General features: G+C 44.2%; 2 protein-coding genes across 2 annotated transcripts; both read left to right on the forward strand.

The window, feature by feature from the left end:
• The first annotated feature begins 5,211 nt into the window (after nucleotides 1–5,211).
• Nucleotides 5,212–7,549, forward strand: LOC311322250 (OCIA domain-containing protein 1-like). Its single transcript, XM_084454311.1, has 8 exons — nucleotides 5,212–5,377; nucleotides 5,541–5,625; nucleotides 5,786–5,839; nucleotides 5,958–6,005; nucleotides 6,112–6,238; nucleotides 6,395–6,564; nucleotides 6,703–6,864; nucleotides 7,155–7,549. Exons 1-8 carry the CDS (start codon nucleotides 5,327–5,329, stop codon nucleotides 7,193–7,195), a joined length of 738 nt encoding a protein of 245 aa, XP_084310437.1. The 5' UTR covers nucleotides 5,212–5,326; the 3' UTR covers nucleotides 7,196–7,549.
• A 450-nt stretch (nucleotides 7,550–7,999) lies between these two features.
• On the forward strand, nucleotides 8,000–12,705 carry chic2 (cysteine-rich hydrophobic domain 2). The gene is made up of 6 exons (XM_084454759.1): nucleotides 8,000–8,299; nucleotides 8,846–8,900; nucleotides 9,179–9,334; nucleotides 9,443–9,499; nucleotides 9,691–9,750; nucleotides 10,518–12,705. The coding sequence occupies exons 1-6, from the start codon at nucleotides 8,166–8,168 to the stop codon at nucleotides 10,566–10,568; spliced, it is 513 nt and encodes a 170-aa protein (XP_084310885.1). The 5' UTR covers nucleotides 8,000–8,165; the 3' UTR covers nucleotides 10,569–12,705.
• Nucleotides 12,706–14,635: the final 1,930 nt, after the last annotated feature.

Raw genomic sequence — 14,635 nt, forward strand, 5'->3', positions numbered from 1 at the left:
TTCCTACCATGCTCCCTACCTTTAGAACCAGCTGCCCCGTAGAGATGCTATGTCTGTTGACATGTTTAAAACCCGGTTGTAAATATATTTATTTTTCAATTATTATGCCCTACCCTAGCCTGCCTGGAATTCTGATTTTATTATCTTGATTTTTAATATTGTTTTTAATGTACATTGATGTATACATGCCTGTTATTTTGTTTATTGTTGTATAATTTTATTGTTAAGTGTATTGGGACACTTCGGTGTGATTTTGCACTCAAATATGAAATAAACTTGAAACTTGAACCTTGGATACCCTGCATAAGTAAAGGCTAAAAATAAACAAACAGCAAGCACAGACACACAACATCTGGTGCCTAATGACCCGCTTCGCCCGCCTGTCCTCAAGTCATGTGCCTCACGAGTGTGAATTGATCGCCAATGGAGGGAAAGGAAGTGATACACACAGGGCTATTTCGAGCCCGTCGATAAAAGTATTGATCTTAAGCACACAAGCACACACTAAGCTCCCGCCCCCCACGTTGCTGCCACGTTCACTGCCACTCCTCACTCCCGCTAGAATCCTTCGTGGCACGGGGAGGGAAGGCGCACTCGCTGTCCTTGGCGTCCCGCCGTCTGGCCACGACAAAACAGCAACGTGTCCAGCCGGGGGGTGGCTAGGGTGAGGGGAAGAGGAGGGCCTCAACCAGACAGACATGGCCGCACTCCTGGAGTTCTGCCCGTCGTTGATTAGTTATCATCTTACACGAATTGATGAGTAAGAAATTGTTTGTTTACTCAACTGCTAGATGAGAGCTATCATGATGATCGATATTACTGAACAGCAAGCGAAGGGTGTTCATAATGTTTCACCGGTCTGGCCTGTCGCTGATCACTCAGGAGGGTTAGGGGTAGTGGGCGTGACTCTCAGTGGGCGTGGCCATAATGAACTCACAGACGATCAGATCAAACTCTAATCAGTCAGAACAACAAATCGAAGCAGAGGACAGAGGAGGACGGGGAAGCTGAGGACGGAGGAGGACGGAGGAGGACGGGGAAGCAGAGGACGGAGGAGGCCGGGTGAGCAGAGGACGGATGAGGCCGGGGGAGGCTGGGGAAGCAGAGGACGGAGGAGGCCGGGGGAGGCTGGGGAAGCAGAGGACGGAGGAGGCCGGGGGAGCAGAGGATGGAGGAGGCCGGGGGAGCAGAGGACGGAGGAGGCCGGGGAAGCAGAGGACGGAGGAGGCCGGGCGGCCGGGTTCCGGCTCCGTCACCAGGGGGCTGTTGGGTTGGACTAGGTTGGATTGCAGCTCCGTAAACGCCGAAGCCCCCTGGTAAGCTGTTGATAGCGAAGGTTTATCATTTGGAATACAAATGGCTATGTGTCCACATGCGTGTGTGTGTTCTTCCACGTGTGTGTGTGTGTGTGTGTGTGTGTGTGTGTGTGTGTGTGTGTGCAGAGACTGATTACGGACCGGGCCAATGGGGCCGGCGCCCAGGGGCCCTTGACTACCAGGGGCCCCAGGGAGGCCCTAGGTGTTCGCGAAGCCCATCAACAATCTTTTTTTTTGTTACCTTCTTGTGTTGTGTAGCGATAGTGTCACTTAAAAAAAAGAAGTGCAATGATTTTGATGCTGTAGCATAAATCCTGGTGGGAAATAATAATAATAATAATAATAAACCTTTCCTCACCAGTGAAGACTGTGTGTGGCGAGACTCAACCCCAGATTGTTTAAAATACTGAGGTGTGTGTGCGTGTGTGCATGTGTGTGTGTCCGCGCATGCGGGGTGGCTGGTTTCTTCCTAAAGTCTACAATCATCTCCACTGTCTTGAGAGCCTTGAACTCCAGATTGTTTAGAGTTACATCTAATCTGTATCATTCATCTGAAGGTAGGAATATAATGCTACAGTAGTCATAGAAGGGTATCTGTACAGTACCTTTAAGAGAGGCTGCGCATGCACCCAAGTTCAAATCATAACTGACACTCTGAACATTCCATCAATTGTTTGTATGGAAAAGCATGACCAGATTCAGACAGCTCCAGCTCAAAAAGTGTAAATGTCACAGCTTAGATGTTTACATCATAAGAATCCTGTGAACCAGCTGAACATTTTGAGATATAATATATCCATTTAACTTGAAAACTGTAGGAGTGGTGACAGGTTATAAAACAGGTATAAATTCAGAATTAGCAGCTGAAAAGCTAGAGTGGAGCACCATTAGTTTGAATGGTGAGCATGGTCGTCAAACAAATGGTCATAAAGCAAAAACTATAAATTGCACAGCTTAGATAATTACATTGTATGAATCTGCACAATTGTGTGAACATTTTGATGTATAATATCTGTATGAGCTGTTAAAACTGTAGGAGTGCCAGCAAGTACAAAAATTACTATTAAAAGTTAAATTACAAAAAAAAACTGAAGAAAATATCAAAAATCTTAATACATCCAGGAAACAGCTAAACATCATGAACATTTTAAAGTTTGAATGAAGTTTCTAGCACAAAGTATGAAGAAGTAGTTAAGGGCCTCTTAAAGCTCTCTCCTGTGAACTGTCACCATAGCAACCACAGCGCAGCAGCACAGCTCTACAGCACCAAAGCACAGAACACACATAATTCCCTGACTCACTCGCCATACGTTTCAATGGGGAGCGCAGTTGCCGAACAAATCGTCACACAGCGGAAACTATAAGTCACACAGCTTAGATACTTACATTGTATGAATCAGCACAGTTGTGTGAACATTTTGATATATACTATGTGTATGAGCTGTTAAAACTGTAGGAGTGCCAGCAGTTTACAAAATGTGTGAATATTTTCAAAGCAACCGCTGCCACCACTCTAAAAACAAAGTTTCTGAACATTCCAAAAGCCGTTCCAAGCAGTTTCAATGGGACAAAAAATACTATTAAAAGTTAAATTACTAAAAAACTATAAAAAAATAAAAAAATAAATCAGAATACATCCAATTAATAGCTAAATGTCATGAACATTTTAAAGTTTGAATTAAGTTTCTAACACAAAGTATGAAGACGTAGTTGAGCGGCAAAAAACTGGGGAGAACTATAATAACTAGAAAATACATTTCCTGGAGAAAATGTGAGGTGGGCTAGCTGCTGAAGCTGGTTGTAAAAACTACTGCCAAAAATATTATAACTTTATATTATCAGTATTGTGGTATTGTTAATATGTGCTGAAAATTTTCAAAAACTATTGATAGACACACTGAAATCATTTCACCAAGTTTTATATTGAAAACCACTAATAAAATTAGCAGCACTACACACTTTTTGTTTGCATGAACATTCAAATAATGTATCTTGAAGACTGTTGTTAACTTTGGTTGATGCTGTATTTACAGTATTTCCTAGTGAGTTTTTCAAAGCATGGTAATCAAAAATTGTTTTAATGATAATTTTATCAAGATAAATGTAATCAAATTTGATTGTGGTTTATCATTATACCGGTTATTGTTACATCCCTATAGCTGAGATGCTGCTGCTGTTATTGTTTACTGCTGTACGACTGAAGTTGATGCCTAATATGGTTACAAAAAGATAACCCAGGGAAGAGTCATATGCCTTGGTCTCCATGGAGATTACCTCCAGTGAACCTTGCGGCATTGTTGTTGTGGTCCGTATTATCCCTGATATGAGCCTATTACCTGAATTCCTTGGCTTGCTGTGTGTGTGTGTGTGTTTTTTTTTTTAGCGTATGCGTTGTGTGTGTCTATCTAACTTTGTTGGTTCAGAATCAGAACACAACTGATGTCTAATCTCAATAGCTACACAATATGATGAACTAGTTGACAGTCACACTCACGCACACATGCACGTACACACACACACACACACACACACAAAAAGTTTTTCACTGTTGTATAAGCATACTGGGTGTGTCCTAGAGGCCAATAACAATCTACCTGGTCAAGTTGTGTTTCTCAATTGTTTTATAGAAGGGAATGTTTTGAATGCTGCCCTTGCCCTCCTTACCAATAAGATAAGATGAAGACAAAGATTAGTGTTGTCTTCACTAACCTTCTGAACACGACAGATATTGGATGTCTACTTTCACTTGATGGGTAACCTCGCTCAAGACTTGGGCTAGATTCCTGAAGAAATGCTTAAAGCTTTAGTTCTGCGGCTAAACGCGGTTTTGTAGCAAGCAGGATGTTCTCCAAGATCATTCTGGTTGGTCACAACAGCCATCCCACTAGCTGGAAGTTGAGCACTAACACGGCTCTGTTCAAAGCACTCTGTGTTACCAACAGTTGTGCTGTGAAAATAGAATACGTAGCAAACCAATTGACAATAAAACATCAATAAATCTGGAGGCAGAAATATCTGGAAGCCATATTGTAATCCAAATGTAGCTGTTTAATGAATAATAGTGAGAACTTCAGACCTCTCGAAGTGTGAGGTCTACCTGTCCAGTGAAGGAGTAGGAGGGAGGAGGAGGAGTGAGTATCACTCTTGTGATCCTAAGAAAAAGTCTGAAGACTCTAGAACACACCTTTAAACCCCCAATAGGTTAATACTCCTGCCCTACACATGTAACTGGAAAGTCAGGTGGCAAACAATATTCATATTTAAATGTAGTCTAGGCTACTTGTAGGCCCAGTGTTAATGCAAACATACAGGTATTAAATTCCTATGCAAATTGAGTTTGCTCGACAATATGTTAACTAAAAAAACCTGGGGAAATTGTTGATGATGACATGGCACACTATATACACTTTATGGATTGAGTAGCAGGGTGTTCTACAATATGGGCTTGACATTTAATAATGACATTTTGACTAATACTACACATATGGGGTAATGATGATGATCAACCACAGCCATTCTAAAATTGGTTGTACCTCATATAACCTGTTCATCCAACTCACAGCAACACAACGCGTTTAACTATAACTTCCTGGTCAGAAAGCCAAATATCAAAATAAAAGCCCGTGGCTTAACTTGGTCACGTCCCCCATAATACTTCTATGATCTTCTCTCAGTTGTCGCGTTTTCATTTTAGTTCCTTTTAGTTAACTAGCGTTGACTTATTATAATAAGTTACACGTTGACCCTAAATACTATAATAAAATGGCATTGAACTTACTCCTCAAGTACAAAAATGAAAGCTAAAAGTCCCTGTATTTTTCACGCTTCCCCTCCTCATTCTATTTCCGGTGTTATGTCAGACCAGCGGTGCAATGACCATGGATGTATTAATTAAACGGCAATGACGTACCGAGTAACGTTATTCAAAATCAGACCGGAGAGTAGTTGTGTTTACTCTGTTAATTCACATGCTCTGAAAGGTGAATATCTATACTGACATTGTTTTGAACATGTCAGCAATATCCACCGCATTCACGGAAGAACGGCGAGGCGACTCGCAGGTAACTTTGTCTGCAAGCTAACGTTAGCTAGCACTAGCTTTCTAACTGCTCGTGTTAGCTAACGTTAGGTTAGCGAACTAACTTGGGCATCGTTAATCCCCAGGCTAATAATAATAATAATAATGTGTGCGCGTCTTTATTTGCTCTTTTGTGTGTAAATTAGATGTCTGTAGGGGTGGACTACATACCCACGGATGATGAGAGAAGGGTCTTCAAGGAGTGCAACCAGGAGAGCTTCTGGTATAGGTGTAAGTTACTTATCACCGCCATAGTTAAGGCGACCAGTGCTCCCTGTTTACATCGTGTTCTGCACACACCCGCTCTCTCTCTCTCTCTCTCTCTCACACACACACACACACACACTTGTCGAATAGATTCTAAACTGGTGTGTGTCCTCCTTCCCTACAGCTGTGCCCTTCTCAGTGGTCAGTATGGCCGTCACTCAAGCCCTGATAGTCAGAGGTACAGTAGCTACCATCCACTTATCTCCTCTCTCTGTTTGGATCTCAAGGCTAGGGAAGTGCCCCATCCCATCAGCATCCTGTCTATGTAACCTTAAACTGCTCTGTGTGTCTCACAGGGACGCTGACAGTGTCACCCAGGTTCGGCTCACTCCCAAGAGTGGCAAGTGAGTTTCACTTGAATACGTGTGTTTGTCCCCGTAGTCTACAGGGTCATCATGGGCTGTGTGTGTGTGTGTATGCATGTATTTTTATTAATCTGTTTGTGTCCAGTCGTGGGCCTGTGTGGCTACCTGGCAGGGAAGATGTCTTACATGAAGACCTGTCAGGAGAAGTTCATGAGGCTGGAGAACTCACCTCTGGGAGAGGCTATGAGACAGAGGGCACGGCTTCCTTCACAGTCAGTACCGCACGCACGCCTGCCTCCACTTGGAGGTTCATATCCCACTCGATTTGTTCACAAATTTTACAGCACTTGTGTGTTGTTGCCTTATGCCCCTCCCCCCCACACACACACATTTCTGTCTCCTTCTCAATGCTCTCTCTTCTCACCCAGCTCGCCGCAGGGACCCCAGTCAGAGTTGAGCGACCCGGACGTACAGTCCTTTGATTCCATGTTCCAGGCTGTGGATCCTCAGAGCCAGGCGCCCCCCCAAGCCAGCGACTACGGCTACGGCACCGAGCCCCCAGCGCAGACGGACCGCACAGAGGACCCCAACGCCCCAGGTAACCTACCTCTAGCCCTTCAACGATGCAGACACCCACCACACAGGAGACACACACACACTCTCTACCTCCTGCCCATTCACACCTCTCGTGTACTCTAACCACCCCCATCCTCCTCCTCCATTTCCTCCCCTGCAGCCCCGCCCTACCTGGAGGAGGGGGAGGAGCCCAGGAGAAGGCGGATCCTCTACGAGGATCTGAGGAACAGGAACAGGGAGAACTATGAGGTCACGCTCACCCAGAAGGCCGAGACCCTGCCGAAGCCCGCCCAGGAGAGGCCGGCTACCCCCGAGAGGGAAGGTGAGACTGACCGCGGTGGCAACAGATAATAGAAGGAGAACAGTTAGAGAAATTAGAGGAACAGGGAAGGGGGGGAGGATACTCCAGCAGGCGTAGCATACAAAGAAGGCAGTCAAGGCTTATGGCACTTTCTCAGGGATCCTAAGATGATTGCCTGGCAGGCAGCACTTAGATAAGGTAGCCCAGTGCCGTGTGTGTGTGTGTGTGTGTGTGTGTGTGTGTAACTGTAACTGACAGTGACCTGCTCTTTCATGTTCCTCATCGTGTTTCTCCCTCTCTCTGTTTCTCAGCAGTGAAAAAGAATGCCTATGGGGACGCCTGGGATGAATGAGTCTTTTTTGCAAATCATTTCCTGTTGTCACCACTTAGGGCAGTACAGTTACACTGCTAGATAGGTGTGTGCGCTTGATGTGTGTAGATGTGTGTGCCAGAAGAGGCTCGTGGACAGAGGACAGAAAGGATGGTCCTCCCCAATAATTTGAAGAAAGAAAAGATTCAATAAAGATTGTTTTTATTTTATTTTATCTCCTTTAACTGAATTTTAAGCATCTAGGATACATATAACTCTATTGCCAGTGTTAAAGTCTCAACAGTTCCATGTAAAAATGAATGTAAATGAAAATGCATGCCTCGCATCTGTCCCTGCTGTCCTCCCCAATACCTTGAGTCACCAGCCTCCACTGGTGTGTGTGTGAGTGTCTGATGGTAATGTATCTGACCAAAGGGTGATTAAACCAAATCTCTCTGACACACTTGGATTGGGCTCTTTCTGTTTCTAAATCTGCTTGTGAAGATAAAATAAGAAATAATAAAAAATTAGACAAACGGCATAAGCCTAGACAACCTGACTGACCTCTACATCAGGCAGGGTTGTCATTAAAGGGCAAAGCATGTGTTCCTCATATTGTCTTTATCGCTCCATTATCTATATATAAAAACTGAGTACAAAGTCAAAAATTGTCGGACACAATAAAAAGCTGGCCCAAGGCACCAATGTGATACAGTATGAATATGAATACTGGCAATGTTTCTCTCTTGAAAACAAGCAGCTCAGGAGGCACCGTAGGAAATAGCATGCTCTTCCGGGCTCGACTGGGTACTGCGGCGGATGTTGATGTTTTGTTTCGGAGCCTGACCGATGTGAACTGTCGTCCCGGACGGGGGGAGATTTCGTGATTGTTGTACCTTCCCGTTCTTGTTTTGTAATCGTTTAACCGGGAAGAGGGCTTTGCTTTACTGCGGCCACCGTGTCTCTCCCGGCGGCGCCTCTCCCGGGAAGCGCGCCGCGGCCGAGTCGTGCGATGATGGAGGACTTTGACGAGATCTACGAAGAGGAGGAGGAGGAAGAGGAGGACGAGGACAGGGCCGCGGAGGAGCAGCTGCTCAAGTATGCCCCGGACCCGGTGGTGGTGCGGGGATCTGGCCACGTCACTGTGTAAGCAACCGGCCACGGCTCACGGGGATTGTGAAAGACCCAAAGTATAGTTTTAAGTGAGCGTTAAATAACGTTGGCTAGCTGGCACTACCTACAGTGCAGTTGCTGTTAGCGTTAGGCTAACCGAGTTAACGCACCAACACGACCCCCCTCTGGCTGATTTCGCTGGCTAGCTATCAGAAGCTGCACGTTAGCCAGCCACAGTATCTTGAGTATACTATACTACCATCATGTCATAACGGATTGACAGTAGGACATTTCGCTCAGCTGGTCTAATCCATGGCAAATGTGTATGTTAGCTAGCTAACGTCTTAAGATAGAAACAGTCATGTCAAAGAATGCTGATAACAGCCAGGATTGGCCTTGTAGCTATGCTGGTTAACGTTAAACAACCTTAACGTTAGTCTAGTTAGCACTAGCTAAGTAGCTAGCTACCAATCTGGCTCACTAAATGTATTGCGCAATCAAATACACTTATTTGATTGGGTTCGTTTCATATAACTAACGTTATATATGGTTATAACTTTACATACCGTCCACACACAGGTTTGGACTCAGCAACAAATTTGAGTCCGAGTTTCCTTCGGCCCTTACAGGGAAGGTGAGTTGAGTATTCGCACGTCATTTTCTACACGCTTTAATTGTAATAAATGCAGTTTCATAAGCTCATACGACCTCTGACTTAGCTCTCCAAATAGCTAGTACTGTTACAGTCCATTAAAACACACATGATTCAATTCATCTTCATGATTTCAGATGTGTCATTAGTCGAGTCAGTAGTGAATTTGTCGAGAGTGAGGAACATAAGTTACCATGGGTATTTCTTGATTGTGTGTGTGCGTGTGTGTGCGCTCCCTCCTCTGTGCTCTGTGTCTGTAGGTGGCTCCAGAAGAGTTCAAGGCCAGCATAAACCGTGTGAACGGCTGCCTGAAGAAGACTCTGCCGGTGAACGTTCGCTGGCTGCTGTGTGGCTGCCTCTGCTGCTGTTGCACGCTGGGCTTCAGTCTGTGGCCCGTCATTTGTCTCAGCAAGAGGGTGAGACAGCCCACCCTCCACACACACACACACACACACACACACACACACACACACACACACACACACACACACACACACTCACTCTGTCTTTCTGTTCCTCAACAGACAAGGAGATCCTTAGAGAAGCTGCTGGAATGGGAGAACAGCAGACTCTACCACAAGGTGAGCAGGTGTGTGTGTGTGTATGCGTGTGTGTATGCGTGTGTGTATGCGTGTGTGTATGCGTGTGTGTATGCGTGTGTGTATGCGTGTGTGTGTGTGTGTGTGTATGCATGCATGCACCAGCATGTGTTTTCTGGGCTTTGTCAACTGCTCTCTCTGTCTTTCTCTATCTTTCTCTATCTTTCTCTCAGTTGTGTTTGCATTGGAAGCTGAGCAAGAGGAAGTGTGAAACCAACAACATGATGGAATACGTAAGTACCTTTACACCAAATCACCATCAGTCGCACGCACACACACAGATGTTATCCATAAGAAAGAGCTGCAGCGTTTCTTTTTCATGCGTAAACCGAGACAGTTCAGAGTGGACAGAGACATGCTGGTCCTCTTCTGTCTGTCGTTTATGGGGAGCATTTTGATGTTTTGCTCTGTTGATGTATAAGATCTCTATCTTCAATTCAAGTCAATATGTCCAGGAAGACTGCTGGACAGCAGCAAAACTGCATAATGTTAACCTGTGAGTCCCTGAGTGCTGAGGAAAGGGCAGGCTATTATTAGAGATGCTTCACACCCCTTATTTAGCATATATGAGCTGTTACCATCAGGGGGCAGACGGTATAGTGTGCCGTCCCTCCGAACCGGCTCGTCGGATTTGCAGATCATTCCTACCTACCAGTATTGTACTGCTGAAATTTTTTTATCAAAGTCTGGTCCTCTGTGGGGGAGGATGCTTCACCTTATAATATATAGAATACTGTGGTAATATGTTGTGCACAGGTGTGTGGTTATGTGGTGATGTTCTGTTGTCTGTTGTTAGTACTGTCGTAGTGTTTGTTGGTATTGTAGTTGTTGTCTGTCTGTCTCAAGATGACTATGGCAAAATGATGAATTTCCAAAAGGACCAATAAAGTATCAATCCACACGCACACACACACACACACACACACACACACACACACACACACACACACACACACACACATACACTGAATAGTAACCATCTGCCTCTCTGTCCCCCCAGGTGATCCTAATAGAGTTCCTACCCAAAATTCCCATCTTCAGACCAGATTAACCTCTGCTGTCCGCCTCCTCCCTCCCATGGTGCCTCTCTATGGCTCTGACACGGTTCCAACATGGCCGACTGGCTTCCTCAACCCCCAAAACACACCACCTTTTTATGTTTACTGGGTGTTATCTACCCTTCCCTGCTCTTTCAACCTTTTTCCCTCGCTTTTTACCCAGACTACACTTGTTTACAAAGTCAATACCACCCAATTTGACCTTTGACCTTTTGGAGGAGCCATGGCCTTTGACCCCCCCCCCCCAGGGTCAACATTGACTGGCAGCAGCTTGTGGGATGTCATGGGACACCCCAGCCTTGAGAGACGGAACAGAACAGAACCGTGGAACCGGAGAACCTGGACTCCTGAACGGGTTCCACCTCTTAACTGGAATTCTGAACCTCCACCCCCATCTTAAACCCTCACCTATATACGAGGCACAATCTTAACCTAGTCTAACTCGCCCGCCTTATATCTCTCACCCCTATACCACACATTAACTCAAGTACTGTCGGAACTTTCAAAACTGTTCTTTCCGGAACCTCTGCCGGGCATCTGAATAACCTCAGAACCTCCCTGGAACTTGAGAGGGGGCACAGGCTGCAAAACTTAGTTTGAACCTCTATGAAACCGCTGTGGTAGCAGTCTGCCTTGAACCAGGCTAAAGAACAGCTTAGACGAAAACAGCCAAAACAACTAACCTACCCGCTTGTCATCTCCCAGACCTCTTACCCCTCACCCGCCTAACTCCATCTCTGCACGTTAGACTGTGCGACCCCCTGATTCGAGACAATCAGTCACTGTCTGGTCTGTACTATAATCTACCATGTATGTATATGGACAGCCCCGATATACCTGGAGGTGGAAACAACCTGTAACCAAGCGACAGGCGGGCTGTAGCGTCTGCCTAGCAACATCTGCCTAACGACCACTGCTTAGCGACGGCGGAACGTTGGGAAAAGCAGGACTGATTGTATTTTTCTTTTTTTTTTAGTCTGGTTTACCTGTTCGATGAGAAGGGGCAGCAGGTGTTTTTTTTTGTTTGTTTGTTTGTTTATGTGTGTGTGTGTGTAAGAAAGTTTTGTGTGGTTGTGAATTTATGAGTTCAGCCCAGAAAGACAAATCAAACAGACATTATGTGGGAGATGCTTGCTAGAGTTCTAACACACTCATAACCTCCTGTTGCTGAAGCCAGTATGACCGAGTAAAGTATTTTTCTTAAATCACTACCATTACTACTGCTGTTTTTGGTTATTTTTATTTGAACGCCTGTATTGTGCGCTGTTGTGTGAATGGACACACAACAAAAGGAAGAACACTAGCAATCGTATCTGCATCATGTTTTGTGTGTGATTTATTCAACGTAGGACCCCAGGGGTCTATTGTTGATACTGAAGCACAGGGTGGGGTTTTTGTCCCAATTTTCTCAGATAGACTTTTCCTCGTCTCTCAACGACGATACACAAATATATATATGTAGCATTTCACTCAGTGGTGGCCAATGCCACAGGACGTTCAGATAGAGAGGTATAATATAGATCAGATGTGTTCTGTTATTGAAAAACAATGACTTTAGCTGAGCTATGGATGCTGTATTGCCACCTGATGTCATTAAGATTGCACACCACAGAAAAGGCCCAGGGTTTGGAAAACTGAGAGGCTCAAATGACATATAGTACATTACGCCTGCCTTGTCCTAGACACACATGTCCCTATGTTGCCAACTCTGCGAAGCTCACAGTGGGGGGGTTGTGTGTAGCGTGTTCTGATTTCACACATGTCCACGGAGATTGGGACCTGAGTCCTCTGGGCCTGCGACACGGACCATGAGTTTTTCCATCTCGGGTTAGTCGTCAGCAAAAATCTGCGGCCCTATATAAGCAATGTCTAGCTGTCTTTAAACCTGATTGGTTTGCGTATAACCCCTCTAGGATTCCTATTGGTTATTCCATCTCTTTCCAATCAAGCGGAAAGCCATATATGCAGAGTGTGTGCGTGCGTGTGCGCGCATAGATGCTTATGTTTCCAGTAGAACTCCATGATTGCACCACCCCCCACCCCCCCCGAATGAGAGGAGGTAGCCTTTTATAACTGTAGAGTATTTCTGAATTTGTGTGTATGATGTAACAGGTGTGTGTAATGTATGATCTATGAGATGTATGGTGTATGTGCAGTAATAAACTACCCAGAAACAGTAAAGTGTCTTTGTCTCTCTCTCATACACACATTTTAGCAATTTAATTATGTCCACAGAGAAAATTACTAGCCCCTGCCCCTACTAGCTCCAGCCCCTGAATCTGAATTTTCGAATGAGAATTTTCCATCCCGGCAGGGGAAGGACCGGCGGCTGGGATACAATCATGGAGTCTGGAGGTCTTTGCCTCCCACTCCCACAGCTAAAGAGAAGCAGAAGTGCAGAATTGCGTTCAAAGTTTGCTTGTTCAGCTCTGATTGGTTGGGTCTTAAAAATCAAATAATGTAGATATTGCGAGGTAGCCCAGATCAGCCATTTTATCTGTACACACAATATGGATACATATAAGATTGAAAAAAAGTTTTTATAAAACTTCCAATATAAGGCATGACAATTATTGTGTTTGTTGTACTGAATATGTGGTCTTTTAGATTTTCCACCAGCATCTTAATGTATTCACCAATTTGTTGTACTACAATTGGTTGTACTGCAATACAGTAAATGGGGCACGACTAATTTACAGCTGTAGTCCCCGGTTGTTAAAAAGCACCCTAAAATACAAATTACATTGGTTAAAAAGAAAGAAGTTACAATTACAAAAGCATAGGCCTAAGCAAATAGAAGACATACAAACATATAACACTCAACTAACTCAAACACTAACAAGCAAACAGAGATGACAGCACAAACTCAAGCACTAAGGACAATACAAAGGGAACAAAGCACATACAAGAAATACCACATTGAAGCACATACAAGACATATAGTACATACAGACGGACAGAAAAGATGGAAGAGCAGCATTGATGATTATGTCACATATAACATACACACAACTTCAAAGAGAAATGAATGTGTGCGATTATAGTGATCTGACAGCCACGTTTTAAGGTGTGTTGTGAAGGTGGAGTATGTATGTATGTCTTTGATATGAGTGGGTAGTGAGTTCTAGCTTTGTATTGTTGCTGTAACACCGAATGATAGTTGACCAATGTACTTTTCCTGAAAGGGACTAGAAAGTGTCCTCGGGTGCTTCTGGTGATCTGGTTGTTATTGTCACGTTGAGTAATTAATGCGTTAAGATGAGGAGGAGCGGTGTTATGAAGGATTGCAGATGTTTTTGTATTTGATTACATCTTCCCAGCTCAGAAGTTTACAGTTATTTAAAATGATGCAATGATGTGTATACAGTAGTAGGCCTATTTATATCAGTATTTGTACTGTATATATCTGTGCTTGTTTGGGTAAGTGTGTATTTGTACTGTATTTGTACTGTATGTATATGTTCCTGTTTGGGTGTGTATGTGTGTGTGCACATATGTTATTCATGTTGTCTTTGGAGGAGCGTAGAGCTGTACCTGTTCTTCTGTTCTCTTCTGTTGCTTACTTTGGTTGTTATATGTCTTTTGAATAGTGTCTTGTAAGCCCATATGGGCTGGGCTTTTTGAAGCATGACACTTTAATAAAATATATAAATCAATCAATCATATATCGGACACAGAACTAGTGAAGAACCATATTTCTAGTGAGGAACACTCTGAAATAAAGAATAGTATCACCTCTATAGTATTGTCTGGTAAGAATTGTTTACACTTAGTGCTGAATATTACAGTAGCTATTGGTAAATATTGCTTACTCATATGTCATGTAAGTATTGATAACTACTGCGGACACAGTGGACCACCAGATTATCCTCTCCACCCTTGAGGAGACAGGCATCTCAGGCTCTGCACTCTCTCTGTTTGCACTCTACCTGATTGGTCGTTCCTACCAGGTGACATGCAGTGGGTCTGTGTCGGAACCATTCAGGCTGACTGAGCTTCCACAAGGTTCAGTTCTGGGATCTTCTTTTGTTCCCTCTACTCATTCACTTGCGTATTGCTG

This window comes from Borostomias antarcticus (genome assembly GCF_949987555.1).
Source record: "Borostomias antarcticus genome assembly, chromosome: 20".
Lineage (NCBI taxonomy): Eukaryota > Metazoa > Chordata > Actinopteri > Stomiiformes > Stomiidae > Borostomias > Borostomias antarcticus.